This window comes from Canis lupus, chromosome 30 (genome assembly GCF_003254725.2).
Source record: "Canis lupus dingo isolate Sandy chromosome 30, ASM325472v2, whole genome shotgun sequence".
NCBI lineage: Eukaryota > Metazoa > Chordata > Mammalia > Carnivora > Canidae > Canis > Canis lupus.
Genome location: NC_064272.1, coordinates 34,804,709 through 34,829,999, shown reverse-complemented (window position 1 = coordinate 34,829,999; position 25,291 = coordinate 34,804,709). Strand labels below are relative to the sequence as shown.

The window sequence follows — 25,291 nt, the reverse complement described above, 5'->3', positions numbered from 1 at the left end:
GCCAATGAATATTTTTTTTTAAGTGAAGGAAATTTTCAGTGCAAACATAAAAAGTCCTACTTGAGAATTTTCAGGTTCATATCTATAACTCTGTTCCTAATACAGTGTCTAGCATATAGTACACACTCAATAAATATCTACTGAACTAAACCAAAGAGAGCAAAGCAGATGCTTCCTGCAGTGTGGAACTGCAGGTAGGTTGATGCCATATCTGGCAATTGGCTAAGACGAGACTGAAGGATATAAGAAAGAGAAAAGTCATGTCAGATTTGATGGGCCCAAGAGGAAAGTCCAGCAGTAACAAAACAAACAAAAAAACTAGCCAAATATTCCAGATGCCCACATGCTCATGCAGTAATGAGATGAACAATCCGGGCACACCTATATAGATCAACCCTCTCATACAAACTCCTAGGAGATAGGGATGGTACAGTATAAAAGGATTCTGTAGTGCTTTTAACACTAGCTCATTACAAATGGCTAGCAGTTGTTCGCAACCAACTGACAACTCAGATATGCTAAAGGAAATTTCTCCTTGAACTGAAAAATACATTTCAGAAATACAACCAGATAATATAAGGCATTGTTTTTCAAAAGGTGGTCCACAAACCACATCCATCAGAATCACTCAAGGCATTAAAATGCACATTTCCAAATACCACTAAAGAGCTACAAAATCAAAAAGGGAAAGAAGAAAAAGGAAGGGGAATACTAAGAACCTGCCTTTCTAACAAAATCTCAGGTGATGCACACCAAAGTATAAGGCCTTTGATATAAAACAATATAGTTATATGCACTAGTTAGGAAAAGAGATTTTCTTTTCTACCCCTGACTTTCACTCTTTCCATGGTTTCCTTATTTCCTAGACATATATGTTCCCATAGGCTTACCCTCATTAATTAGCTACTTTTCCTAGTTCTAAGACAGTATTTGGAAGATTCTTTCCCTTTCTGTTGTACATAGCCCACCCTCAAACTACAGTACAACTGCTTTTTCTGTATTGGAAATAATCTACTATGCTGTACATATAAAATCAATTCTGATCCAAATAAATATCAAACCAATTTGACTAATGAACCATTGGATAAAGAACCATCTCATTTTTAGTTCAGGTCTATTTGGATTTAGGTAGTTGAGCTTATTAAACAATATTACTGAAAGAAGATAAGTCTGATCTCCACTTGCTGACAATACCTTGCCTACTTGAGTAGTTTCTTTCAAGATCATGTTGTAAGAGTCGACCAGAGAATGATGGCGTTTCTTTATTTAGCTTGAATTCAACCTAAAAAACATATGTGGGGAAAAATTTAACAGCAAATAATGAAGACAATTATAAAATTATGTACAATACTGACACAAGCCACAAAAGAAATGAACCTTTAAAACATGCTGAGTGAAAGAAGCCAGACACAAAATGGCACATTGTGTATGATTCTATGAAATACTGATAATAAAAAAAATCTACAGAGACAGAGAACAGATTTGTGAATTTCAAAGAAGGTGGGAAGAGGGAATGGGGAGTGATTCTTTAATGTGTACAGGGACTCCTTTTGAGGGACACAAAGTTCTGGAACTGCATAGAGATGATGGCTGTACACTCTTGTGAGTGTATTTAATACCACTAATTCGTACAACATAAAATGGCTAAAATGGCAAATTTTATGTCATGAGTTTTTCACACACACACACACACACACACACACACCGAATCAATTTCATGAGGTCAGATGAAACCACACTTCAAACCACTTACAATTCCTCCACAACCCCACCACAAATACATGATTAAAAGAACCATTTTCTAGAAAACAAAAGCAAAAACCATACAAAAAGTAAATTCCATTGAAGAAAAATCACTGTTTTTTGTCATCAGAATTTAAGAGTCCAATTATAATAAAATTGTATATCTAAACCTTCTAAGAAGGGTTTTTCTGTAAATTGATTTTAAATTACTTGATAGGAGGATTGAGAAAAACAGAACCAAAACAGGCACTCATGATTAGCCACTAAAAAAACCCTAAATACTTATCTTAAAAGAGTTGTGAGGCTTCTGATTCCTCCATACTATAAACATTATAGCTGCATTTGCATTATACCTTTATGAGTTATATGAGCTAATGGTATTTTCTCAGAATGTATGTCCACGCTAGAGAAAGCAAATGGTTTGAAAAGAATTTGGACAAGGTATATAATCCCTAGAAATACATTATAATGATAAAACAGGATTTCTCCAGTGAAATCAATTAGCAAAGCTCTAGAGGGGATCCATGTCCAATTATAATAAAGAATATTTTCAATTAATCTAGCTAATTGCCACCTACTCAAGATGATCAAATGGTCTATTTTTCAAGAGTTTATTTTCATACATAATGTAATCAACTGCTGCCTCCTTGATTAATGGTGTCCTTCCATCAGTCCTCCTCATGCCCCTCCTTACCCTCCTCATGCTGTTGATGATAAACTCTGTCCTTCACTTCAGAGTTCCCCCAGTGACATCTACTGAACAATCTTTTAGGGAAAAAACTGAACTGTTATGGTTGGAGTGGGTAAAATTGTTTTGTGTCTTCAGACAGTTCTGTGAGAGGTCGATGAGTATGTCTGAATGCTGATGTTGAGACAGGAGGGAAAGGAAAACACGTGTATCTCAAAAGTCAAATCTAACGCTAGAAATAATGGAAACGCCAGGGGATACTGTGTGCAAATTTGGGAAAGAATAATTTTATGTTCATAGCTTCACTTCTAAATAGCATTGAGCCCAATATACTTTCACTGCTAATCTATTATTTTCTCCCGATTTTAAATGGAGTGTGTAGATGCATCCCCCCAAATTACCACATTTAATCTATTATAAGATGCCATCAGTAGGAAGTCATACCATCATTTCACCCACTACTAAGAAAGAAAAAACTTTCCTAATTCCACAATGATGTGTCATCAATTTCAAAAAGAATTCTAGGGAAGCCCTAGTGGCACAGCTGTTTAGCGCCACCTTCAGCCCAGGGTGTGATCCTGGTGACCCAGGATGGAGTCCCACGTCGGGCTCCCTGCATGGAGCCTGCTTCTCCCTCAGCCTGTGTCCCTGCCTCTCTCTCTCTCTGTCTGTCATGAATAAATAAGTAAAATCTTAAAAAAAAAATTCTAACTTAAGAAATGCTTAAATGGAAAAATAAATAAATTAATTAAAATTTAAAAAAAACCTCAGCTCTCGTAACTGGTGACATAAGAATGAGTTTCTAAAAGCGCCTTTTACACTTTATGCGGTCAGAAAATAAAGATTTCCATTAGAAACAACAAATACCCACCATTTGCTTCAACGTGGATGGACCTGGAGGGTATTATGCTGAGTGAAATAAGTCAACTGGAGAAGAACAAACATTATATGGTCTCATTCATTTTGGGAATATAAAAAATAGGGGATCCCTGGGTGGCGCAACAGTTTGGCGCCTGCCTTTGGCCCAGGGCGCGATCCTGGAGACCCGGGATCCGGTCCCACATCGGGCTCCCGGTGCATGGAGCCTGCTTCTCCCTCTGCCTGTGTCTCTGCCTCTCTCTCTCTGTGACTATCATAAATAAATTTAAAAACTTAAAAAAATAAAAATAAAAAATAGTGAAAGGGAATAAAGGGGAAAGGAGAAAAAATGAGTGGGAAATATCAGAAAGGGAGACAGAACACGGAAGACTCCTAACTCTGGGAAACGAACTAGGGGTGGTGTAAAGGGAGGTGGGCAGGGGGTGGGGGTGACTGGGTGGCAGGCTCTGAGGAGGGCACTTGACAGGATGAGCACTGGGTTGTTATTCTATATGTTGGCAAACTGAACGCCAATAAAAAATAAATTCATAAAAAAAAAGAAAATAAAGATTTGTTCTAGCTCTACTCTTTACATCACGCTATTTGTGTAGCTCATAAAATGACAGATCTTAGATTTAAATGCGAATCTGCTCGTATCTTACTTTGCTTTTCTCAGGAAGCGATGATGTCTGAATAACCAGGTGGAGCCCACAGTTCACCTGCAATGTAAAAAAAAAAAAAAAAAAAGAAAAGAAAAAGAAAAAGAAAAGAAAAAAAAATCAAAGTATAAAACATGCTCTTGACTTACACACACATCCCCCCCCCCCCAAACCAGTACCAACGAGGATGCAACAAACGCTTCCAACACACAGAAGAAGGCTTGCTCTGTGTTGGTGGTAAAGGAGCTTGTTCTGAGGATCGGATGAAAACAACGAAACCACGACGAGGAAATCTAAAAGGTTTTGCTGGGATTTATCTTCCAAACATGTCTGCGAGCGACTTAACCCTCGACCTTGGCACCTGGGGGTCGTTGACACTTGCCCATCGCAGGGCTACCTAAGTATCTCAACGGCACAGGTGAAGGAGGTGGAGTGCCTATTAATAATACATTGTTTTTTCTTAATTAAAAAATAAATAAATAAATAAATAAATAAAAAATAAATAAATAAAAAATAAAAAATAAATAAATAAAGGGGGGGTGGGGTGGGGTGGGAGATTGTCCTCTTACAAGAACTGAGATGAACCTCTCAGCCTTTCGCAGACCATCAGCTCCACCTTCTGGGAAGCCAGGGCCCTGGAGGAGGCTTCGAGTGCCCATCACACGACACGACATGCTCCCCCCCCCCCCAGGGCCTTGGTCCAGCCTCGGCCAGACAATAGCGGGAGCGGAGCCCCAGCGGCCCTGGTCCCCGGAACGCAGCCCATCACTAGGACAAAGACGCCCCTCGGAAAGGACCACACGGGGGGGGGGGGGGGGGATGGGGGAGGGAAAGCGGGAAAGCGGGACGCTCAACCTACGTTGTTCGCAGCCCGGCCAGAGACAGAGCGGTACTTGCCGGGAATCATGGCAGGAGACAGCCCGGGATGTGTTAGATGCGCCCTCCCAGCCGCGACACCGCGGAGACTCCGACCCCGGCCGGGGTCATCTCCCAGGCAACCGCGCAGGGGTTACCATGGAGACGGCCACTTCCGGTGTGGTCCTCTCCCCGAATCGCCGCGCCCGAGGCTCCTCGCTCCTCCTCGCTGGAGCCTCCGGTGCTGTCCGCCCGGCAAGGGGGGGGGCGCGCGGGGTGTCCCGTGCGGCCGCGCTTCCTCGTCCTCCTTTTGCTGGCCTCGTACAAACCGGAGCGGGAGTGCTGGGAGGAGCAGGCGGGATGGGGGGAAGAGGCCGGCCACGTCCGTAGCCGTGACAACCGCCACTTCCGGTCCGTTCCCCTTTACGGCCCGCCTCGGCTCCGCCCGCGCGAAATTTGGATCCCTGTGCGCGCCGCCGCCGCCGGGGCTCGGGGAGCGCGGGCGCGCGGGGGGCGGTGCCCGCGGGGCTCGGACTCGGCACTTCCGGTGGCGGGAGCTGGAGGCGGGGACGCGGGGACGCGGGGGCCGGGGGCGGCGGGGACGCGGGGGCCGGGGGCGGCGGGGACGCGGGGGCCGGGGGCGCCGCCATGCCCGCCCGCTGCGTGGCCGCCCACTGCGGCAACACCACCAAGTGCGGGAAGTCGCTGTTCCGCTTCCCCAAGGACCGGGCGGTGCGGCTGCTGTGGGACCGCTTCGTGCGGGGCCGCCGCGCCGACTGGTACGGGGGCAACGACCGCTCGGTCATCTGCTCCGACCACTTCGCCCCCGCCTGCTTTGACGTGTCCTCGGTCCTCCAGAAGAACCTGCGCTTCTCCCAGCGCCTGAGGCTCGTAGCGGGCGCCGTGCCCACCCTGCACCGGGGGACCGCCCCAGCGCCCCGGGGCGACGGCGGCCGAGGGGGGGCGGGGCCCCCGGAGGACCCCGCGGCCCAGCCCGCCCCGCCCCCGAGCCCAGCCCGCTGCGCGCCGCCCGGGGCCCGGAGGAGGGCTGCGCCCGCACAGGTGAGGGGCCCCGGGGCCGGACGAGGGCCGCGCCCGCACAGGTGAGGGACCCCACGGTTCCCAGGCCCGGAGGAGGGCTGCGCCCGCACAGGTGAGGGGCCCCGGGGCCGGAGGAGGGCCGCGCCCGCACAGGTGAGGGAGTCCGCGGTGCCCGGGGCCGGAGGAGGGCCGCGCCCGCACAGGTGAGGGAGTCCGCGGTGCCCGGGGCCGGAGGAGGGCCGCGCCCGCACAGGTGAGGGAGTCCGCGGTGCCCGGGGCCGGAGGAGGGCCGCGCCCGCACAGGTGAGGGGCCCCGGGGCCGGAGGAGGGCCGCGCCCGCACAGGTGAGGGAGTCCGCGGTGCCCGGGGCCGGAGGAGGGCTGCACCTGCACAGGTGAGGGAGCCCGCGGTGCCCGGGCCCGGAGGAGGGCTGCGCCCGCACAGGTGAGGGAGCCCGCGGTGCCCAGGCCCGGAGGAGGGCTGCACCCGCACAGGTGAGGGAGCCCGCGGTGCCCGGGGCTGGAGGAGGGCTGCGCCCGCACAGGTGAGGGAGCCCGCGGTGCCCGGGGCCGAAGAAGGGCTGCGCCCGCACAGGTGAGGGTGCCCAGGCCCGGAGGAGGGCCGCGCCCGCACAGGTGAGGGAGCCCGCGGTGCCCAGGCCCGGAGGAGGGCTGCACCCGCACAGGTGAGGGAGCCCGCGGTGCCCGGGGCCGAAGGAGGGCTGCGCCCGCACAGGTGAGGGAGCCCGCGGTGCCCAGGCCCGGAGGAGGGCTGCGCCCGCACAGGTGAGGGGACCCCACAGTGCCCAGGCCCGGAGGAGGGCTGCGCCGGCACAGGTGAGGGGCCCCCCCACACTGTGTTTCGGCTCTGCCACTCGTGTCACCTGGGGAAGGTCATCCTACCTCCAAGCGTTCTGCTCCCATCGTGAGACTAGGCGGGTGCTGTAGCGGGGATCCCCAGGCCCTACTTAGCAAGAACACGGTGGAATTAGACTTCTTGTACCTCCTTCTCCCCCAAACTCAGGCAAACACACACTCTCCTTTAGGTTATAGAGTCGCTTTCACAGTCTGCTGCAGACTTTTTTTTTTTTTTTTTTTTTTTTTTTTTTTTACAATTTTATCTATTTATTCATGAGAGACAGAGAGGGAGGGAGAGACAGAGGCAGAGGGAGAAGTAGGCTCCCTACAGGGAGCCCTACGCAGGACTCGATTCCAGGACCCTGGGATCACGACCTGAGCCACCCAGGTGCCCCTGCTGCAGACTTTTTAAATAGAAAGGGTTCCATTTGAGCAAATCTCAGGGAAAGGTGTACTTGGATGGAACTGTTTGTGCATAATACGTTACCTACGCGGAAATGGTGAGGGAAGGAGGATGCCCAGCTCCTGATGAAGATGGAGCTTGCTGATAACGGTTCCTTCCCACTCCTAAACTTTCTCTTGACTAGCTTTCTCTAAGTTAAATCGTCTCAGTGAGCTGAATTTTCTCACCTTGCCCTCTTCTACTTTACTAATCCATTGACTAGACTTTGCATCTGGTCACTGTTCTCTTCTTCCCCACTTCCCATCTTAAGACTTCCCAGCCTTCTTTGAGATAATCAGACTTCAGCCTTATCACCAATACCTCGATTAAATTATGACTCTTAATTGGATCTAAAGTATGTTCATTCCTAGAGATGAGTTCACCAAGAAGTCAAGTGATCTGTAACTGCTTTAAATATTCAGATGCATTGGTAGAATTTTAGAGCTGAAGGGAAACTAAGGGCTCATCTAGTCGAAACTCACTGTATAGACACGGATGCCAATCCAAGAGAGTAATAATTTCCTTCACGAGCCTGTAATATTTGCTCTAGGTCCAATTGCCAGACCAAAACGTTTTCTGCAATACCAGCCTGCTTCCTACATTGGATGGAGTAGGTGTTTTAAGACTGTTCTAAGGCATCCTGAAGTTACTAGAATAAAGAGCAAAATTATTAACACAGTCTGCAAGTCCTTGGGTGCTTTCTGTCCTGCCTACCATACCAGTCCTATCCAAGGCCGCTGTCCTTGTTGCTCGGCATACCCCAGTCATGCTGATCTTTGTGGCTTTTGAACATGCTGTATTCCTTCCTACCAACAAGCCTTCACTTCATTTGTTTCATGTAATACCCTGGAATTATGCCCCTCCCGTACCCTATCATCATCAATTAAGTCTTATTATTTAAAAATCGATTCAAACATCCTTCCCCTTTGATCCCCTAAATAAATACTTCCATTCTTCATATTTTTCATATGCTTCGATAGCACATATACTTCAATAACAGCACAGTTGTCATGAAATAATTGTGTAGTTTGCTTAATGTTTGTCTTCACATTAGAATGTAAGCTCCATGAGAGCAGGGATCCTGTCTGACATGTTCATTATTGTATTGGCAGTATCTAGACAATATTTTGCAAACTTTAGGAATTCGTTAAATATTTGTGGAGTGATTATGTGATTTGAAGAACACTTTATTGCACTGTAATAGTCTTCAGTTCTCTGCCAGTTACCCTTCTCACCAAGCTGTAACCAGTCAAGACATCTGCCTCTTATCTTACTTTATCCACTATCACTGCTTACCCAGCCCTTACCTAAGCACATATAGGTACATCTATAAATACATGATGCAAACATGTAGTAAAAGATAGGAACATTAAACATGCCATGCACACCCTTACACTGCTTCTCTTCCTCAACATTATACCACCTAACCAAAACTTGGGAGAAGAAAAGCCACGCTAGTGAAACAAAGATTTTGTAGCAAAGGCTAGCGTTGAGGAAATCCAGAGTACACACCAAACCTGTTTTCCAATTAGCGTGTATATCCAGCCATCATTTCTAATAATCCATATTACGATAGAGTTATTAGGAAACCGTGTTAGTTTTATTACTAGTTACTTTAAAAATATGCAAGGTTAAAAAGAGTTTAGAGTTGATAGCAGTACACTTTTAGCCAGGTCTGAATTGAGAACCCTAGTAACATTGCTAAGACAGTTTGTTTGCACCACCTCTGGTTCCTTCCCCCATTCACTCTTTTTCCAATTCCAGGACCAGCTGACTAAAAATCAAATTTCCAGGTTATTGAGGAGCTGTTATTGTATTGTTTTGGGTATTTGATGCTATATGTAGATAAATATAACTGAATGTTCTGTATCTGTATGGAGCTTGAGAAAAGATTAGGGACTCTGAGGAGAAAGGGGGCTCTCAGGAGCACTGTACACTATCAATATTTTGCTTCATGAGACTATGATTATTATTTTCCATAAGTGTTAATTTTGCATTCTTGTTTTTTTAATCCAAATGTATTTTTTAAGCTGTTTAACTGAAGTGTAACAAATATGCAGGAAAGCGCACAAATATTGTCATTGTCACAGACTGAACAAGTATAACCACTAAGATAACTCAAAGAAATAGATCATTGCTAGCAACCCAAAGGCCCCTATATCACCTGAGGTGCAGCCTTCTCTCCTCCTCAAAGAAACCAAGTTTGCCTTTTTTTTTTTTTTTTTTTTGTAGCTTCATAAATTGGAATCCTTATGTAGGCATTCTTGCATCTGGCTTCTTTGATCAACATTATATGTGTGAATTCATCCCTATTGTTGCATATAACAGTAATTTGTTTTCATTATTATATAGCAGTCCATTGTATGAATATGCCAAAAAAATTTTTTATCTGTTCTACTCTACTTGGACACTTGGGTTGTAACCATTTGGGGGCAACTATAAGTAATGCTGCTATGAGCATTTTTGAACATGTGCACTTTTTTTTATATGTGCACACATTTCTGATGTATATACTTAGAGTTGCTGGGACATAGTATTATGTTGAACTTCAATAAATTACTCCCAAGTATTTTTTTAAAATAGTGGTACCAATCCACACTTTATCAGCAGCATATGAGAGTTTACATTTTTCCTCATTCTTGCCTTCACTTGGTTTTTCAGACTTTCACATTCGAGTCCTTCTGCAAGGTGTACTGGTGGTTTACTTTGCATTTCCCATTTTGTAAATGAAATTAGTAAGGGAACACTTTTTCAAATGTTAATTGAACATGTGGATAGCCTCTTTGGTGATATGCCCTTTCTTATAGTAGATTACCTTACTCTTGTCGATTTGGGGCTCTTAATAAATTAGTCAGTTAAATATGTTTCAAATCTCTTCTCCCAGTGTGGCTTGCCTCTTCACTCTTAATAGTGTCTTTTGATGTACTGAAATTCTTAATTTTAATGTAGACCAACTTAGCGCAGCCCCGGTGGCGCAGCGGTTTAGTGCCACCTGCAGCCCGGGGAGTGATCCTGGAGGCCTGGGATCAAGTCCCACATCGGGCTCCCTGCATGGAGCCTGCTTCTCCCTCTGCCTGTGTCTCTGCCTCTCTCTCACTCTCTCTGAATGAATAAATAAATCTTAAAAAAGCCCATCCCTGTTTAAAAAAAAAAAAATGTAGACCAACTTACCAGTATCTTTCTGTTTAATGTTTAAAACATTCTATTATGTTTTGGATCTGCTTCACTAGGTGTTTATCGATTTTTATTAGTCTTTTCAAAGAATAAACTGCCATGTTGTCTTCTCTCTGGTATTTTTTTTCCATTATTTTCTATCATTCATCCTTCTCTGTACATATTTCTTCAACTTTGATTTTTTAGTTGATAGGTTAGATTTATATATTACTGAGGTAAGTGATTAATAGAGATCTTTTCATATCTGTTTTTCCATTAAACTTGTTAAAAAGTAAAAACTTCACTCAAAGATATCTGTACATATTCATGCAAAAAAATCTTAAAAATAACCTACTTATGTGAAGACAAAACATTGAATTACCAAATACTTCCATTTTTGCCCAGCTGCTTAATTTTTTTTTTACTTTTCCAGTATTTTCAAATTATTTTTGTAAGACTTCATTTTGTTTAGTTTTAGGTTCACAGCAAAATTGAGGTGACTATAGAGAAATTTCCCATATTCCTACTGCCCCCACACATACATAGGTACCTCCAATATCATGATCCCCACCAGAGTGGTACATTTGTTAGAACTGACGGAAAAAAAAAAAAAAAAAAAAAAAGGAACTGACGAACCTACACTGACATATCACTATCATCCAAAGTCCATAGTTTACAATTCACTCTTGGATCCTCTATTTTTAAAATTTTTATTTACTGTTCTCTTTTAACTTCTTAACAAGTTAGATTGGATCATGGGGCTCATAATTTTCATATAAATGGTCAAAGGGGCATCTGAGTTTCACATGCTTATTTCCTAATTGTAGAATTCCCTAGAGTGGTATTAATAGAGTAAAAATTGACTCCTGAAATGAGAATATATTAGAAATATTTTGTGGAATAGTTTTTTATGTGATGTTAATAATCTCAATCTAAATTAAGCCTTATTTTTTATACTCTTCTATGTATATAAGACTATAAATTCCCTTGTAAGCATGGCATCAACTGTTGCACAAGTTTTTGATACAGAATATTATTATTTAGCTTAAAATACCTTTTTATTTTCACTGTAAATTTCTTTTATCTTGGGTTATTTAGAAGTAGATTTTTAAATTACCAAACCTACAGGCATTTTGTAGTTCTATTTTTGTTGTAGATTTCTAGGTCATTTACACTTTAGCCAGAGAATATACAGCATATGAATTTAATCCTTTGAAATGTATTGAAATTTGTATTAGGCAAAACATAGGTCAGTTTTTGTAAATATTTCATATGCACTTGAGGTGAATGTTCTGCAGTTGAGTACAGTGATCCATATGTGTCTATTAATCATGTTTAAAAAAAAATCATGTTTAGATGTTCTATCCTTATGGAATTTTGTCTACTTAACTGTATTGAGTAATATTGGGAGAGGCATGTTAAAAATCTACCACTCTGATTTTGAGTTTACATATTTGATCTTCTAACAATTTTTGTATTATGTAGTGCTAACATAGCAACATCAGCTTTCTTTAGGTTAGTGTTGGCATAGTACATCTTTTTATATCCTTTTATTTTCAGTCTTTCTGTATCCTTAGAGTTTTGGCATTATCCTCCTATGGTTGCCCCTTTGAAGAAAATGTTACCTTTTTCCTGCGACTGCTTCTAATTTTTTCTCTGTTTTACTGTAAAGTGCATAGGTATGGCTTCCTTTGTTTTTACTTCGATAAATACAAATAGTGCTTTTGTGAAACCATATCTTAATGTCTTCTATCCATTTTGGTGAGTTTTCAGATATTATTCAAATAGTGCTTCTATCTCATTTTCTCTCTTTTCTTCTGGTACTACAATTAATATCATATATAATACTTTTTCATCTTCCCTACTTTGTCTTGTCACCTTTTCTATATTTTCCAAACTTTTGTCTCTCTCTGCCTCATTTCAAATATTTTATTTTGGCTTATGTTCCAGTTGATAAATACAATTTGGAAATTCTGTTAATGTGACAAAGTAATAATTGAGGTACCCAGGTAGCTCAGTTGGGTAAGTGTCTGCTTTTGGCTCAGGTCATGACCCCCAGGGTCCTAGGATCAAGCCCCACATCAGGCTCCCTGCTCAGTGGAGAGTCTGCTTATCCCTTTCCCTCTGTTGCTCCCCTCACTCAGTGCTCACTTGCTTGCTTGCTGTATCTAGCTCTCTCAAATAAATCTTTAAAAAAAAAAAAAAAAGAAGTAATAATCAGATATGTGCACAAAAGATTTATGTCTAAAGATTTCCAATATAGATTGTTTTAATCAGTTACAGTATATCTGTACAAAAGATTGTAAGCAGCGATAAAAATTATGTAGAATATTGAATAGCATAGAAACATATATTTTTAAGATTTTATTTATTTATTTGATGGAGAGAAAGAGAGCACAAGCAGGGGGATCTGGAGGAGAGGGAGAAGTAGGCTGAGCAGAAAGCCAGGTCATGACCTGAGCTGAAGGCAGGTGCCTAACCAACTGAGCCACCCAGGTGCCCCAAAACATGATATATTAGAGAAAAAACAAAACTATACAACAGATGATCCCAATAAAAAAACAAAACACATAGAAAAGACCAAAAAAGTTCCAAAATACAAGGTTATTAGCTATGAATAAAGAGATTATGGGCAAATTTTAGTTTATTTTTGCTTCTCTGTATGATGCAAATTTTTCTTAGTGATAAAAGGTATCTTTGTTCTAATGGAAACAAGTTATTTTTTAAAGCCTGATTCAATTTCTAAAATGCCATTTGTTTTTTCAGGAATAAATTGTTTTGTAAAGAAATATGTCCTTATTCTAGACTTTCATAATGCTTGGCTTAGAAGTAGTTACAGCCAGTGGAAATAGGTCATAATTTTATAAACACGAATCCTCAGTAGGATTAGGTATAATTATTCCTGTTACAAAGGGACTCTTCACAAAAGTTTTTCACAAAGTTTCTTTAAGCTGGGTCTTAGTAGCCTATATTAGGTTTTCTAGAATAATGCTACTGCTATGATATCCAATAACTTAATGCTAATAGTATTGATTTAGGGGAAAATAATGAGTTGTAAGCAAATAATAACAGATTTCCTTTTAACCAGAATGCTTAGCAATTTGTGATTTGCATATAGTAAAAAAAAAAAAAAAACAGCATGGCAGTGTTCTTAAGAACTTGGACTTTGGAGCCAGCTTGCCTGGGTCCAAACTCCAGTCTTCCTAATATGTGACCTTGAAAACTATTGTTTATACTCTTTTACAACTCACTTTTGAAAGATAAAACCGCACTAGTCAGGCTTGCCTTTAATATAGTTCTCCTCTGGTTTATATTTTTAGATTACATGTGAAAATGAAGTTAAACAAACACAAGTCCCTGCTAATAATCTATCTTATAGTGTCACTTCAGTACCTACTCACTGTGAAGAAGGCCCAGTGCATAAAAGTACACAGTTGTCTCTGAAAAGGCCCCCTCACCGGAATGTTGGTATGTTTTGACTCTTCAACTGATTGATAATTGAATTTGTCTTTTGTACATAAAAGATAAATGACAAGCAAAATGTAATTCACAGGCAGTTGTGTTTTTTCTCTTTCAGGTATTCAGGCCAAAGTGAAAGTGTTTGGAACACAACTGTGTAATGCCACTACTCAGACTGACGGATTGCAGCCTAGGAGGAGCTCTCTCTTTGACATCTACTCCAGTGACTCAGACCCAGATGCAGATTGGGATGTCAAGAGTGAGCAGAGCGATTTGTCCTACATAGCAGTGCAAGTGAAAGAAGAGTCTTGCTAAAAATGCAACTCAAATGACTTGATGTGCTATAGATTTTCAAATCTTCGCTCATATAATTATTTCTTTGCCCTTGTAAATCTTTCACTTTGGGATACTTGAATATCAGCAAAATGTGTTTAGCTCTAAGGCAAAAATATGCCCACCTGCCAAGATCATGAAGATTATCCTGCCCACAAACCTCCCCACCTCCCACTTTCACCTCGTTTCTTTTTTCTTTTTATCCGTTTGGTGGATATCGAGTTATAAAACAAAACCACGGTAGCAGCATTTCCAGATCAAGATTAAGCACTGAATATTTAAGCTTAATGCAGAAGCAGCATTCATATGGGACTTATTTGACATTCACAAGTTAGAATGTCACTATCCTAAATAATTTGAAGATAATAGTAATCACAGCCAAGTCTGATACTATTAAATGATTTGGGAGCCAGGAGACTCATCCTTGATTATTACTTTTTTATGTTGTATATTTATTAGTTTGTCCATTTGTAATACTGTTGGATCTGTGAATCGGTCCTTGTGAGCATTTCTGGTGAAGTTATGGCTCTTACAGAAAATTTTCAAAGGGAATTAATTTAAATAGAGATAGAGTTTCATGTACTTGGATTGCATTATTAATGAAATCTATTTGCATTGGTTCCTATTACAACAAACCAATTAGCTTGATTAATTTAGATTGAAATTATTGACATGGAAAAAGAAAGTATTATATTTCTAACATATTCCTTTTCAAGAATTAAGTTTTCCTCTATTAATACCTTTCTGTTGAATTCTACATTTGGGAAATAAGCATGTGAAACAGCTGTCCCACCTGCCATTCACCAGGAAAATTTCTATGGCAACTCTGTACCATGAAGTAATTTGTTACAATGGTTTCTGAGAAACTTATTATAACTCTGATCTTCTATTGAGAATAAAAATAAATGTCCATTTTGTACCTCATCTTGTTAGTTGTGCATGATTGGAAGAACTTGCATGCATTTTATTCTAGAAGGTTTAAATAATATACCAAAGTGATTTTCTTCCTAATTTCATGTGTGACTTAATTTGAACAGTGTAATTTTAATAAAAAGAATAATAAAATAAAATATTAATAAAAGTGTGAGCCTGAACAATGATTATGTTCACATAACACATAACACATAACAGTATTTTTAAGTATATAAATCTTCTGAAGCTAAATACTATCAGTAAGTACCTATTGTCTCTTGAGTTCTTAAACAGCCTATTGCCTTAACTCAAGTTATAATGAATGTTATATGCCCTTTATCTCCAAATTTCACTGCCATAAGTTTACTTCATTTCTATATGTTAAACAACTTTGACAGCCATAACTTCTCTTCCTTCCCTTCTTCCCTTCTTTCCTTCCTTACTTTTTTCTGTTTCTTTCTATTCAGTTAGGGTTTTTTTCCTCTTACCGATTGAGAATTTGTTTGGTTTGTTGACTCACATAATTTTATAAAGTACAATGTTTCACTGTCCTAAAGTAAAATGAAATACTGTTTTTTAAAAAATTAAATATGAGGGGGCAGCCCGGCTGGCTCAGCGGTTTAGCGCCGCCTTCAGCCCAGGGCGTGATCCTGGAGTCCTGGGATCGAGTCCCACATCAGGCTTCCTGGATGGAGCCTGCTTTTCCCTCTACCTGTGTCTCTGCCTCTCTCTCTCTCTCTCTGTGTCTCTCATGAATAAATAAATCTTTTTTAAAAAGTTAAATATGAGGGATTTATAGTTTATATGATACTGATTACTTTTTGCATATTTTCAGTTATCTTCATTTCTTTTGTTGCCACATGAGTTTAATGGGAAAAAAATGCGATATACCTCAACACCTACCATATTATTTTTCATTTGTTCATTTAATAAGTGTTTATTAAACCTACTCTGTGCCAGATAACTATTCTAGACACCAAGGATACATTGGTGAGCAAGACAAAGCTCCTGCCCTCTTGGTGGTTACCTTTGGAGGGGAGCCAGACAATATACAAGGAAATGAGTGAATAATTTTAGACAGTGATTAGTGCTATGAAGAAAACAAGGCAGAGTAAGATGTTAGGACATAATTGGGATTGGGAAGAGGGTTGGCTCTTCTTGGTAGGATAATCAGGAAAACCCTCTCTGAAGATACAATAATTGACCAGAGACCTAGATGATCAGAAAGAGCAGCATTCCACGTAATAGAAATAGCAGGCGCTCTGGTATTTGAGGAACAACGAGGCTCAGGTGGCTGGAGATAATGAACTAGGTGAGATTGGAGTGGTATACAGGACCAGACCATGTAAGGCATTTGCTGTCACTATCAAGAATTTTTATCTTGTTCTAGGCTTAAATTCTATTTTAAATGTGTTTTATGGCTGGCTTACCTGCCAGTATTTATGTCTTATACTGAAAAAACATAATGGGATTCACACATAAAATCACTGGACTTGAGGCAAGAGAAGAGAACTATGTCAAGTGTATGTGAATATAAAGCTTGTTTGGTCAAAAATATTCCTCTGGGAATTCTGGAGAAATTATGGTAGTGATGATGTCATTTTCTTTTAAATCTCCCCAAATTTCCCCATGGAAACAAATAGAGCATTTATTATTCTGTTAGTGGCAAGGAAGCTTGTATCAGATTAGCCTTCCTGCATAACATTTATAGAAAACCAATAACTGACAGACCAGGAGAGCATCAAAAGCAAATAGAAGGGATCCCTGGGTGGCGCAGCGTTTTGGCGCCTGCCTTTGGCCCAGGGTGCGATCCTGGAGACCCGGGATCGAATCCCACGTCGGGCTCCCGATTCATGGAGCCTGCTTCTCCCTCTGCCTGTGTCTCTGCCTCTCTGTGTGTGTGACTATCATAAATAAATAAAAATTTTAAAAAAAGCAAATAGAAGTAGCAAGTCAGCCTTAAAAGAAGTGAGCTACGGTGGGCGAGATGTCTTTTGTGTGCCTTCTCACCTGAATGCACTCACTCCAGCAGAAAGGTGCCATCCTGCTCACCTGAGGAATCAAGAGTTGAAAATTAAGGGCTACTGGAGTGGGGCAAGTCATGGAAAAGTAGAAGCCACAGGGGAGAAGGACCCAAATCTGCTTCTAAACCACCCAAATCTTATAGTGATCACTGAAGTACACGTGTTGTTGCCTTGAGAGACCTCAGGGGTCCCAGCAGAAAGCAACAGTTGGAAACCTCTGCTTAGCTGCTTATCGTCCTAGAGGAAGCAGAGTTTGGAGTTTGAGTCCTACCCAGTTAACTGGCAGTCAGAACAAAATCCGTCATGCTTGAGAATAAGATGACAGAATTTATCATCTAAAATGCCCAGTACGATATTAAGAATTACTAGTCATGTGGAGAAATTGGAAAGTGTGATCAATAATCAAGACAAAAAGGAAGCAACACCCAGATGACCAGAACTTGTAATTAGCAAAGAAAAGCTTTTATTTTTAAAAAAATATTTATGTACTTAAGAGAGAGCCCAGAGAGAGTGGGAGACGCAGACCCCCACTGAGCAAGGAGCCCAACGTGGGGCTTGATCCCAGGACCCTGGGGTCATGACCTGAGCCGAAGGCAGACCCTTAACTGACTGAGCCACCTACGTGCCCCCACCTTTATAAAAAGATTTTATTTAGCCGACAAGAACTTCAGAAGAGCTATTACAAACGTGTTCAAACACGGAGGTATAGCAATATTGAAGAACGAAGAAGTGGGGATCTCAGAAGAGAAAAGCAATAAAAAAAAAAAAAAAAAAAGAAAAGCAATAAAAAAGAACCAAATAGAAATTCTGGAGTTGAAAGAGACAAACTATCAAAACACAAGAGATGAAACAAAATCTAAATTGCTCTATATCTGTCAAAGGATTGAATTATAATCCTTTCACAAGAAATTTTATGCTCAGATGACTTCACTTATAACTTCTATCAAATACATAAGGAAAAAATGCAAATGTTACATAAACCCTTTCAAGAGAAAAGAATTAGGGAATACTTCTCTAGACTTAATGAGTTCAACATTATCCTTTTACCAAAAGTACGTAAAGACATTATAAGAAATTATAAAGCAATATCCTAATGTGAATGTAGATGCAAATATCCCTATTAGCAAACCTATCCTGCAGTATATTATAAAAATAGTACATCATGTCCAAGTATAATTTAGCTCAACACTGCAAGGTTAGCCTCACATTCAAAAATCAACCGATGCAAAAAAAAAAAAAAAAATCAACTGATGCAATCACCAAATTAAGAGACTAAAAGAAAAATCACATGATCATCTCAGATTTAGAAAGAGCATTTGACAAAAATCAAAATCTATTTATGATTAAAAACTCTCCGCAAACTAGGAATAGAAGGGAAATTTGTCAGTCTGATAAATGGCAGCCAGGATGTATATATCAATATCATACTTAATGTTCAAGGGCTGAAAGTTTTATCAGGAACAAGTATCAGGAACATGGCAGGGACATCCATTCTTTAGTATTCCTAGTCAACATTGTACTGAATATCCTAATTATTGCAATAAAGGAAAAAAATGCATAGAAGTTTAAAAAGATATAAAATTGTTTATATTGGGATGCCTGGGTGGCTCAGCGGTTAAGTGTCTGCCTTGGGCCCAGGGAGTGTGTGATCCTAGAGTCCTGGGATTGAGTCCTACGTTGGGCTCCCTGCAGGGAGCCTGCTTCTCTCCCTGCCTGTGTGTCTCTGCTTCTCTCTCTCTGTCTCATGAATAAATAAAATCTTTTTTAAAAATTGTCTCAATATAGATCATATACATAGAAATGCCAATGGGATCTACATAAAAGCTAATAGAATTAATAAGTGAGTTTAGTAAAACCATGTATACAAACCAACTGTATTTCTCTGTACTAGCAAAGTGAAATAAAAAATCAAATATGGGATACCTGAGTGGATCAGTTGGTTAAATGTCTGCCTTTGGCTCAGGTCATGATCCTGGAGCCCCAGGATTAAGTCATGCATCAGGCTCCCTGCTCAGCAGAGAACCTGCTTCCTCACCCTCTGCCCCTCCCCCAGCTCATGCTCTCTCCCACACTCTCTCTCAAATAAATAAATAAAATATTTATAAAAAATCAATATAATTTACAACATAGAAAGACAAAGGTTTAGAATAACCAGCTGTTGGATAGAGGAGGAGCTACTGGAACTCTCATACATGCATGATGGGAATGTGAAATGTTAAAAACCATTCTAGAAAACAGCTTGGCAAACTTTTATAAAGGTGAAATACCCATATCATTCAACCAAGCGCTTCAACTCTAGTATTTATCCAAGAGAAATTAGAATGCATGTCCACACCAATACTTTCACACAAATGCTTATAAGAGCCAAAACCTGAAAACAACCCATATGTTCATTAACAGGTGAATGGATAAGCAAGTTATAGTATATCCAGGTAATGGAACTCTCTCAACAATAAAAGAGAACAAGCATGTATGTAAAAAACATGGGTGAATTTTGAAGACATCATGCTGAGTGAAAATATTTGGATTCAAATAAGAGTACATACCCTATATTTCCATTTGCGTGAAATTCTAAAAAGAGAGATAACTAATCTATAGTAACAGAAAGAAAATCAGTGGTTGCCTACAACTGGAGCAGTGAAGACACTCTCCACAAAGGAGAGAAAGAAATGTTTGGGGTAATATGAGTGTTTAAGATCCTGACACAGGGCAGCCCCAGTGGTTTAGCGGTTTAGCACCACCTTCGGCCCATGGCGTGATGCTGGAGACCCGGGATCGAGTCCCACATCAGGCTCCCTGCATGGAGCCTGCTTCTCCCTCTGCCTGTGTCTCTGCCTCTGTCTCTCTCTCTCTCTGAATAAATAAATAAAAATCTTAAAAAAGATAAATAAATAAGATCCTGATGCAGCAATAGTTACATTGGTACATAACCTTGTAGTCGTGTACATTATACCTTTATAAAGTTGACCAAAGAAAAGGCCAATACATGCTAGTTGCTAAATGACTAGTATAGACAATAAGTTCTATAGTTTTTTTTTAAGATTTATTTATTCATGAGAGACACAGAGACATAAGCAGAGGCAGAAGCAGGCTCCCTGCAGGGAGCCTTGATGAGGGACTCAATCCCAGGATGCTGGGATCATGACCTGAGCTAAAGGCAAATGGTCAACCACTGAGCCACCCAGGTGTCCCTAGTTCTATAGTTTTTCAAGCGACGCTTCCCAAAAGAGGTAAAATTGGAATTTCCCTCTTGGGAGAAATAGAATATAAATATGCTACATTAGAAAAAAAAACTGAGCAAAGAAAAAGTCAACACAGGCATGAATGCAGGAGGAGCAGAGCGGGTGGCGTGCAGGGATGGTGGTGCTATCGTTAGACTGAAGGCAGAGGCTCTTTCCAGGGAATTGTGGAAGATTCAGATGGAAGGAGGAGAAAGTTAGTGGCAGAATGTTGCCAGAACAAAAAGATCAATCTTTATCCTTTGGGTACCGAATGACCTTTTCAGATTTTTGAGCAGGGAAGTATGTTCGGCAAATGAACCTGTATTGTGGTGCAGGAACAATCAGCAAGGAGAGAATTTGCTGGAGTTCAGCTTCTGAAAGAAATTGAGGAAGACTCAAAGAGATGGAAAAATATTCCATGCTCATGGATTGGAAGAATTAATATTGTGAAAATGTCTATGCTACCCAGGGCAATTTACACATTTAATGCAATCCCTATCAAAATACCATGGACTTTCTTCAGAGAGTTGGAACAAATCATCTTAAGATTTCTGTGGAATCAGAGAAGACCCCGAATAGCCAGGGGAATATTAAGAAAGAAAACCATAGCTGGGGGCATCACAATGCCAGATTTCAGGTTGTACTACAAAGCTGTGGTCATTAAGACAGTGTGGTACTGGCACAAAAACAGACACATAGATCAATGGAACAGAATAGAGAATCCAGAAGTGGACCCTCAACTTTATGGTCAACTAATATTCGATAAAGCAGGAAAGACCATCCACTGGAAAAAAGACCATCTCTTCAATAAATGGTGCTGGGAAAATTGGACAGCCACGTGCAAAAGAATGAAACTAGACCATTCTCTTACACCAGACACAAAGATAAACTCAAAATGGATGAAAGATCTAAATGTGAGACAACATTCCATCAAAATCCTAGAGGAGAACCCAGGCAGCACTCTTTTTGAACTTGGCCACAGCAACTTCTTGCAAGATACATCCATGAAGGCAAGGGAAACAAAAGCAAAAATGAATTATTGGGACTTAAGATAAAAAGCTTCTGCAGAGCAAAGGAAACAGTCAACAAAACTAAAAGACAACCTAGAATGGGAGAAGATATTTGCAAATGACACATCAGATAAAGGGCTAGTATCCAAGATCTATAAAGAACTTATTAAACTCAACAGCAAAGAAATAAACAATCCAATCATGAAATGGGCCAAAGACATGAACAGAAATCTCACAGAGGAAGACATAGACATGGCCAACACGCACATGAGAAAATGCTCCGCATCACTTGCCATCAGGGAACTACAATTCAAAACCACAATGAGATACCACCTCACACCAGTAAGAATGGGGAAAATCGACAAGACAGGAAACCACAAATGTTGGAGAGGATGTGGAGAAAGGGGAACCCTCTTGCACTGTTGGTGGGAATGTGAACTGGTGCAGCCACTTGGGAAAACTGTGTGGAGGTTCCTCAAAGAGTTAAAAATAGATCTGCCCTACGACCCAGCAGTTGCACTGCTGGGGATTTACCCCAAAGATACAGATGCAGTGAAGAGCCAAGACACCTGCACCCCGATGTTTCTAGCAGCAATGTCCACAATAGCCAAACTGTGGAAGGAGCCTCGGTGTCCATCGAAAGATGAATGGATAAAGAAGATGTGGTCTATGTATACAATGGAATATTCCTCAGCCATTAGAAACAACAAATACCCACCATTTGCTTCAACGTGGATGGAACTGGAGGGTATTATGCTGAGTGAAGTAAGTCAATTGGAGAAGGACAAACATTATATGGTCTCATTCATTTGGGGAATATAAAAAAGAGTGAAAGGGAATAAAGAGGAAAGGAGAGAAAAGGAGTGAAAATATCAGTGAGGGTGACCAAACGTGAGAGATCCCTAACTCTGGGAAATGAACAAGGAATAGTGGAAAGGGAAGTGGGCGGGGGCTTGGGGTGACTGGGTGACAGGCACTGAGGGGGGCACTTGGCGGGATGAGCACTGGGTCTTATGCTCTATGTTGGCAAATTGAACTCCAATTAAAAAAAATTAATTAAAAAATATTTGCTGGGGTTCAGATGGCAGACTTGCAGTAGTCTGGCTTGAGAAGATCGAAGATTGAACTAGAGTGGAAGGCAAAGAACGAAGGTGATACAGAGAAGAAGAATTGACTGGACACGAATATTGGGTTAGACTTTGGATTTGTGAACAAGGACAGAGAGTAAAAAGGTTTTGGCAATATACAAAGCCCTCTGTAAATATGACTTCCACCCATTTCTCCAAAGTTTCATTAATCATCTGTTCTGGTAAAGTTGATGGGATCCCACACGCTGCCCCACTGCTATAATATACTTAGCTCAGAATAGTGTTTTATCTCACACTATAGCCCTAAAATGGTTACTCCCCACCCCATCCCTTACAATTTAAAATAATTAAATTGCATTTATCTGATGTAGTTACCTAAACCATTAACGTAGAGGGGTTTTTGCGCCTATCAATCATTCAAATTTTACTTTTCCCCTAAAGAATAAAATGATTTTAAGATTTTGTTGATTTATTTATTTGAGAAAGAGAGGAAGAGAACACACAGGAGGAGGGACAAAGGGAGATGGAGAGAGAGAATCTCAAAAATGGCAGTACAATTAGTGGAGGTAAGAAGCAGCCAGCTTGGAGGGAAAGATGTTGATTTCAACATTGGGGGTCAATCATCTGAGAAACCTACCCTGACCCTACTTCTTACCCCTGTCTTAAGACTGGATGAACTGCCACTGCATACACCAAAGCCATTACAACATTTGTCATGTTGTGTTGTGACTGTCTACCAATCTCCCCCCGGGAGGCTCCATAAAACACGAAAGTAAGGACTATGTTTCCTTAGTATTCCCGTGTGCCAAGCACCGCTCTGAGAGCCCAAGGGTTTTGCATAGGAGTTTGGCGCATGGTGAGTGCTTGTAAGTATTGCTAAATACGTACTGAATGTTGAGTTTGAGAGCATAATGGAACGGGATAGCGGATGCATCCCTCAGGCCATCAGAGTGGTGAGTTTAGGAGATATATTCTGGGGAGGTAGTTACATAACAGTGATGGTTGAGACCGTGATATAAGATTCCTAACCGACAGCTTATAAACCTCCTGTGGCATTTAATGTCTTCATTACTTACCTGGCAAATTTGCTCCAAAATGAGAAGTAGGAGAGAACCAAGAAAATGCATGCAAGCCTGCGTTATCCATTAATCGATTCAACAACCTCTGAATATTCAGGAACCTGCTCTTCAGATAATTGGCACACACGCACACAAAGCTTTGCCTGGCACTTGGTGCTTGCCTCTTCCCATTTGTACCAAGAATAATGAAGCAGTGACATTTGAGAAAATGGGAGAAAAATTCGAGGTGGGGGTGGCAGCCGCCTGACCGCGTGTTGGGTTTTCACCCCGGTTGAGTACTGATGCTCTACGATGTATCGACTGTATGAGCTTAGACAAATTACTTCACCTCTCTGGGTTTATGTCTTCTCATCTGCAAAACCACGATGTTAATATCTATATCATATTTTTGCTGAGAGGATTAAATGAATCCAATAAGAGTGCCTGGCGGGTGGGAAGCACGCCAGGAGAGTATGGTAAAGAGGATGGCCCTTGGCCACATGACCTGGGCTTGAATGGTTGGCTCTGCCACTTACTGGGCAAGTTATGTGTCTGTGCTCCGTTTCCTCACCTGGAAAGTAGGGGTGCTGTCACAGGTTTTGCTATGAGAACTCCAAGAACAGTAGCCCGCCCCCCCCCCCCGGCCCCCGAACACCGGCTGACACAGAGCAAACAGCACGTCAGTGTTCGTTAGGATTCCTGCCACTTCCTTACTCCAATATCTTGATTCTCAAGCCCATCTCCAGTTAGGTCTGGTCTCTTCACTGCCCCTCCTCCATCCGTGGTAGGATGACTAGTGGATGTTTCTACTGAGTTCACACAGTGACACTAGATGGGGTTGCTGAGTTAAAGCACCTAAGAACTGCTAGGCAGCCACATTACATTTTTGGAGCTGAATGAGACTTTTGGAATGCTCTAGTCTGCCCCTTTTATTTTGTGGTTGAAGAAACTAAGGATCAGAGAAGTTATCTGATGTAATCCCTGCCTCCAGTTGTCTCAGCAAGCCAGTCTCCCCGTTTCTGGCAAACCCAATCCCACCCTTCAGCAGAAACAAGTGAATAATAAAGCCGGATGTGCTTACCCATTCTGGTTTTTTTTTTCTAGAATCATTTGATCAAACTCAAATGATCCTATAAGCTCCACAGGAGCAGGAGCAAGCTGCCATCATTCACTGACTGTTCTGTCTGGCATATGGTACAGCCTCAATTAACACTCCTTGAATGCATGATAGGGATCTATCATATCTTCAAAGTTCTAGAGATTTCAAATCTTCCTTAATACTTGTTCCAATGCTCTCTGAAGGGGATTACTCCTAACACGGCCTCATTCCCTTCATGTGTACGTCGATCAATCCTTTTCTTCTTTTTCTACTTTCTGCAAAGATGTTAGTTAAAGCTGGAGAGAATTTTGGAAAAGTCACCCAGTCAAAAATTTTCGTTTTGTCAATAAAAAAACTAATTTAGGTCCACAGAAACGAAACAAACTGCTTAGTGGCAAAGCTGAGATTAGACTCTCCCTTAGCTTATCATCTTTAAAAAAAAATTCAGTCTACTTCAAGATACTATCACACTTCTTCCACCTGTCCTTTAAAGGATCCCTAACTTTTCCTCCAGGTCATATTCTCCAGATTATTATTAATTTTGATTGATTCTCACTAGCAGCAGGCTTACCATTCATATCGTTCTTTTTCCTGATTCTAGGACAGTAACCTACCTTATCATTGCTACTCACCATCTACAACTTGCCCCTCTTGGTTCTTAATCCTTGACCTTGAGAAGAAAAAGTAGGTCCTCTTTCCCATCTGAACCAGCAAGGATGGGTTTTCAGATATTCCAAGGAAGTTGTCCCTGCCTGGTTAGTTCCAAAACCGAAGGGTGCATCATATGGATG

The 25,291-nt window shown here is 41.4% G+C and overlaps 2 protein-coding genes and 1 long non-coding RNA gene across 9 annotated transcripts in view; 2 read left to right on the top strand and 1 right to left on the bottom strand.

Annotated features, from left to right (window-relative positions):
• LRRC49 (leucine rich repeat containing 49) overlaps positions 1-5,217 on the bottom strand; it is a 158,834-nt gene extending 153,617 nt beyond the window's left edge. For 2 of the 4 annotated variants that reach the window (XM_025472296.3, XM_049104438.1), the window contains exons 1-3: positions 4,808-5,215; positions 3,952-4,008; positions 1,195-1,282 (exon numbers count right to left, since the gene is read on the bottom strand). In XM_025472296.3, coding sequence (XP_025328081.1) covers positions 1,195-1,282; positions 3,952-4,008; positions 4,808-4,855 — 193 coding nt within the window. In that variant the 5' untranslated portion in view covers positions 4,856-5,215. Of the gene's footprint in view, positions 1-1,194; positions 1,283-3,951; positions 4,009-4,807 lie in introns of all 4 variants that reach the window. The other 2 variants (XM_049104437.1, XM_025472298.3) reach the window with 2 other exon arrangements.
• A 188-nt stretch (positions 5,218-5,405) lies between these two features.
• Positions 5,406-15,169, top strand: THAP10 (THAP domain containing 10). Of its 3 annotated transcripts, XM_049104439.1 has the most exons (4): positions 5,406-5,865; positions 5,907-5,956; positions 13,676-13,764; positions 13,874-15,169. In XM_049104439.1, exons 1-4 carry the CDS (start codon positions 5,452-5,454, stop codon positions 14,068-14,070), a joined length of 750 nt encoding a protein of 249 aa, XP_048960396.1. In that variant the 5' UTR covers positions 5,406-5,451; the 3' UTR covers positions 14,071-15,169. The 3 variants fall into 3 exon arrangements, with proteins under 3 accessions (XP_048960396.1, XP_048960397.1, XP_025328087.1); XM_049104440.1 differs by lacking the exon at positions 5,907-5,956 and having other exon boundaries at positions 5,406-5,906; XM_025472302.3 differs by lacking the exon at positions 5,907-5,956 and having other exon boundaries at positions 5,410-5,865; positions 13,617-13,764.
• LOC125754085 (uncharacterized) lies at positions 6,233-13,457 on the top strand. Of its 2 annotated transcripts, XR_007407463.1 has the most exons (3): positions 6,233-6,338; positions 6,480-6,529; positions 6,630-13,457. It is a non-coding gene; the product is annotated as an uncharacterized LOC125754085 (long non-coding RNA). The 2 variants fall into 2 exon arrangements; XR_007407462.1 differs by lacking the exon at positions 6,480-6,529 and having other exon boundaries at positions 6,245-6,338.
• Positions 15,170-25,291: the final 10,122 nt, after the last annotated feature.